The sequence below is a fragment of the Nematolebias whitei genome, chromosome 23 (genome assembly GCF_014905685.2).
Source record: "Nematolebias whitei isolate Nwh7 chromosome 23, NemWhi1, whole genome shotgun sequence".
Taxonomy (NCBI): Eukaryota; Metazoa; Chordata; class Actinopteri; order Cyprinodontiformes; family Rivulidae; genus Nematolebias; species Nematolebias whitei.
Genome location: NC_056520.1, coordinates 1,186,426 through 1,190,994, shown reverse-complemented (window position 1 = coordinate 1,190,994; position 4,569 = coordinate 1,186,426). Strand labels below are relative to the sequence as shown.

The window sequence follows — 4,569 nt, the reverse complement described above, 5'->3', positions numbered from 1 at the left end:
ATGGGATGACGTCACCGGATCAGGTGAGTTTGACTGGTAAAATCACGCGCGGTTACGGGAGCGCGCATTTTACCAAACGTAAAACGTTTTATCAAATTAATTTAAAATACAAAAGTCCTGAAATGTACAAAATTAATTTATTTAATTTTATAAAAGCTGAAAAATAAACGTTAAATATTTTAAGTCAAATTTATTAAAACTTGGAAAATAATAAATGTTGTGTTTCTTGGCTCCGAGTTTAATAAAAATAAATATTGAGGATCATTAATTTACAAACAAACAAACAGTCGGCTCCTTTGATCTTTAATCAGATTTGACAGAAATAAATAAACAAACTCGGCGGTTCTGGTCCCGGTTCGGTTCGGTCCAGGCGGGAGTTATTTTCACACGATGGCTCCAGGCGCAGTTCTGATCCACGTCCCTGCCGGTTCCGGTCCAAAACTCGCAGGTCGGACCTTTTTTTAAATTATTTAATGTTTCTTTTTTTTTTTTACAAACGGTTCCGGTTCTGTTTCTGGTTCTGGTCGGACCGGAGCAGAATGTTCTGTAAAAGCTCACTGATCAGTTCTGGTCAAGTCCGAAGGTTCGGCTCCGGCCCGGCTCAGGGCCGGTTCTGCTCCATCTGCTGGTGCTGGCTCCGGATGGCGAAGCGGCTCACGTGGACCGGGATCGGAACCACGATCTTGGGGTTCCGGCTCGGCTCCCCGGACTTGTTGTTCACGTTCCCGGCCTTGACCCGCTTCCACTTGGCGCGCCGGTTCTGGAACCAGATCTTGACCTGGACCTCGCTGAGCTTGAGCGCGTGCGCGATGTGCGACCTCTCAGTGAGCGACAGGTACTTCTTGCAGTGGAACTCCTTCTCCAGCTCCAGGAGCTGCTCGCTCGTGAAGGCCGTCCTGCGGCGCCGGTTCTTCCCGGAGGAGCCGGGGGGGCCCCCGGGGGGCCCGGCCGCAGGGGCCCCCTCTTCCGGGACCTCCGGGTCCTCCTTGTGGCTCAGGGAGACCGGGTTCTCGTCAGAACTGTAGTCCAGGTCGCTGTCCGCCACCGAGAAGGAGTCCTCCTTCCGGCCCAGGTCCTCGTCCTTCCGGTCCTCATGGTCCGCGCTTCGACCTGGGGGGGGGGGGGGGGGGGGGGGGGGGGGGGGGACACACAAACTGGGTCAGAACTTTGAGGTCTGCAGGGACCACAGGCCGGACCCATTTACCAAAATAAAGCTCATGGAAACCCGACCTGATCTCCAGGATCCCCTTCACCCCTAAAAACAAATTAATTTAAAGGTTTATTTAAAAAAATAGAGACCGCTTAGATTATTAAACAAAATTATTAATGTTATTAAACAATATTATTAATGTTATTAAACAATATTATTAATGTTATTAAACAATATTATTAATGTTATTAAACAATATTATTAATGTTATTAAATATTGTTATTAATGTTATTAAATATTGTTATTAATTGTTATTAAATGTTATTAAATAATATTATTAATTGTTATTAAATAGTATTAATTGTTATTAAATATATTATTAAATGTTATTAAATAATATTATTAATTGTTATTAAAGGTTAAATGAATGAATTATTGATCATAATTAATTTACTGAACATTGTTGATTATTGAGTTTTGGAATTGAAATGTTTATTATTTTAAATGTTTATTTATTTTACTTTGAACAGTTTATAAAATAAAATAATTATTTTAATTTTAAAATAATTTTAAATAAATTTGATAAATTTGAAAAAATTAAAACTTTAAAACTGAAAATTCATGAGTCTGCGCGCGTGCGTGTGCGTTTGAGCGATTTAATAAATGCGTGTTGGTGGGTTCGGGTCCAACAGAACCGAACCTCCGCCGCTCAAAAAACAATTCAACTTTAATTTGATAAAAACTTTGAGTTTATTTAAACTTTATTTTTTTATTCCTGAGTTTTTATTTTATTTTTATTTTGAGATCAATGAAAGGTTCCGTTCGGGCCCAGCAGAACCGGACCCCCGGACCTCCGGGCTCACCTGTGGACGTTTGGACCGGTGGTTCCGACTCGTGGAACAGGCCGGACTCTGTCCCCGGCAGGAAGCTCTTCCCGTCCTCCGGGTCCAGACGCAGGTCCCGCAGAGTCTGGGAACCGAACTTCCGGACCTCGTGGTGCTGCTGGGCCGGGGAGAACCCGCCGGGCAGGGAGGCCATCACGGAGCCCAGACCCAGGTTCTGGGCCAGGCCGGAGCAGAACCCGCCCTGCAGGTTCGGGATCTGCGGGTGGGGGGGGTGCAGGGCCGACTGCAGGCCCGGCGGGCCCGGCTGCAGAACCACGGACCGGTACGGGACGAACATGGGGTACCCGGTGTAGACCAGGGGCCCCGGTCCGGGCTGCGGGGGCCCCCCGATCAGGGAGTCGATGCTGAAGGCGGTTCTGGTTCCGAGCGGCCGCTGCATCACCATGAAGGCTGAAGAACCGAAGGCTGCGCTCATATGGACCCGAACCGGACCGCAGCGGAGCCGCTGGACTCAGCCGGACCTCAGAGGACACAAAACCCGATCAGAGACCAACATCCCGTCTAGACCCCAAAACCTCTGCGTCCCGATCAGTGACGCTCCGTGCGCGGGACAGTCCGGTCCCGGGTCCGGACTCTGCTGGACGGTCCTGCTCCTGTGGACCGGGTCAGGTGAAGTGCGGGTCCCCCGGACCGGAGAGGATTTAAACTGCGCTCCGGTTCGGTTCGTGGCTCCGCCCCCCTCCGCCTCTGATTGGTGGAAACTCCGAGCCTGTCCCCTGAGGTTCTGATGGAGGGTTCTGATGGAGGGTTCTGATGGAGGGTTCTGATGGAAGGTTCTGATGGAGGGTTCTGATGGAGGGTTCTGATGGAAGGTTCTGATGGAGGGTTCTGATGGAAGGTTCTGATGGAGGGTTCTGATGAAAGGTTCTGATGGAAGGTTCTGATGGAAGGTTCTGATGGAAGGTTCTGATGGAAGGTTCTGATGGAAGGTTCTGATGGAAGGTTCTGATGGAAGGTTCTGATGGAGGGTTCTGATGAAAGGTTCTGATGGAAGGTTCTGATGGAAGGTTCTGATGGAGGGTTCTGATGAAAGGTTCTGATGGAAGGTTCTGATGGAAGGTTCTGGACTGTTCTCTGCTCAGTCGACAGCAGAACATCAGATCAACATCCGGTCCTCTTCAGGTCCAGACTTCAGTCTGCAGGACTGAGGTCAAAGGTCACAGAAGTGAAGGTTCTGTTTGACCCAGAACCATCATGCAGAACCTGTGGTACCATCAGAACCTCACGGTTCAACAACTTCACACAGACTGTTTGCCTGAGGCTCACTTTTTACTCTGCGGTTCCTGAAGCGCTGCTGCTCGTCACCATGGCAACCAGCAGCTTCCATATTACCCAGCATGCTGTTCTTCCTCCTCTGTTTCCATCATGGCCGCCTCCACACTTCCTGTCATCTCAGGAAACAGGAACCTGGAGTTACAAAATAAAGCTCGCAGAGCTCTTTCAGAACAAAAGTCTGATGACAGAGTCCAGCTTCTGGTGGTTCTTTGGGTTCAGGTCTGGTTCTGGTCTCTCTTTGGGTTCAGGTCTGGTTCTGGTCTTTCAGGTTCTTTGGGTTCAGGTCTGGTTCTGGTCTTTCAGGTTCTTTGGGTTCAGGTCTGGTTCTGGTCTCAGGTTCTTTGGGTTCAGGCCTGGTTCTGGTCTCTCTTTGGGTTCAGGTCTGGTTCTGGTCTCAGGTTCTTTGGGTTCAGGTCTGGTTCTGGTCTCAGGTTCTTTGGGTTCAGGTCTAGTTCTGGTCTCTCTCAGGACCCATGATGCTCTCTGATGTTGCGTGATGAGACTTGTAACGACCCCCCCACACACGTGCATGGACACCTGCCCCCCAGTTCCCGGGGACAGGAAGTGATTGAGGGTGGGCAGCGGTCCAAACGGCGGCGCCGGCATCAAACAGTATTTTTCAATTAGAGGCGACAAATTCAATCAAACGTCTGAAGATGGAGCTCGGCTCATTTACAGCCGCCATTAGACAAATAGTGTCGTGCTGTCGGCTCGTTATCAATCACTGGGGGGGGGGGGGGGGGGGGCATCAATACAAGCAGCTGTGTGAGAGCTCGTGCACACATGGAGAGAGCGTGCACGTTCCAGCAGCTAATAAATACTCTCTTTTTGTTCTTATAAATTATCCAGTTTAATTAACAACATGGATTATGATTGGACCGTGATTTAATTAAACCTTTTCCTGTGAGTGGGGGGGGGGCATCCATTATGGGGGGGGGGGGGCAGCTGCTTACCTGCAACAAACAGCAATAATGTTCCCTGCCAGCAGTTATGGAGACAAAGGACCTGATCTAGATTAAGGCAGTGAAGGTAGGGCAGGTGTGATGTGCAGTGAAGGTAGGACCTCAGGCTCTGTTGAACCTCAGGATCTGTTGAACCACAGGTTTTCTTGAACCGCAGGTTCTGTTGAACCTCAGGATCTGCTGAACCTCAGGTTCTGTCGAACCTCAGTATCTACTGAACCTCAGGTTTTGTTGAACCTCAGGCTCTGTTGAACCTCAGGATCTGTTGAACCTCAG

The 4,569-nt window shown here is 49.1% G+C and overlaps 1 protein-coding gene across 1 annotated transcript; it reads right to left on the bottom strand.

The window, feature by feature from the left end:
* Positions 1–238: 238 nt before the first annotated feature.
* On the bottom strand, positions 239–2,549 carry gbx2 (gastrulation brain homeobox 2). Its single transcript, XM_037696705.1, has 2 exons — positions 2,015–2,549; positions 239–1,110 (listed from the first exon to the last, which is right to left on the bottom strand). The coding sequence occupies exons 1-2, from the start codon at positions 2,469–2,471 to the stop codon at positions 602–604; spliced, it is 966 nt and encodes a 321-aa protein (XP_037552633.1). The 5' UTR covers positions 2,472–2,549; the 3' UTR covers positions 239–601.
* Between the last annotated feature and the right edge of the window lie 2,020 nt (positions 2,550–4,569).

What these genes read in the sequence shown, in the direction of transcription:
- gbx2 (XM_037696705.1), bottom strand. Translation starts at nt 2,471, where the DNA reads ATGAGCGCAGCCTTCGGTTCTTCAGCCTTCATGGTGATGCAGCGGCCG. An exon ending in ACCGGTCCAAACGTCCACAG is followed by an intron (nt 1,111 to 2,014) that starts GTGAGCCCGGAG and finishes CCCCCCCCCCAG; the next exon opens with GTCGAAGCGCGGACCATGAG.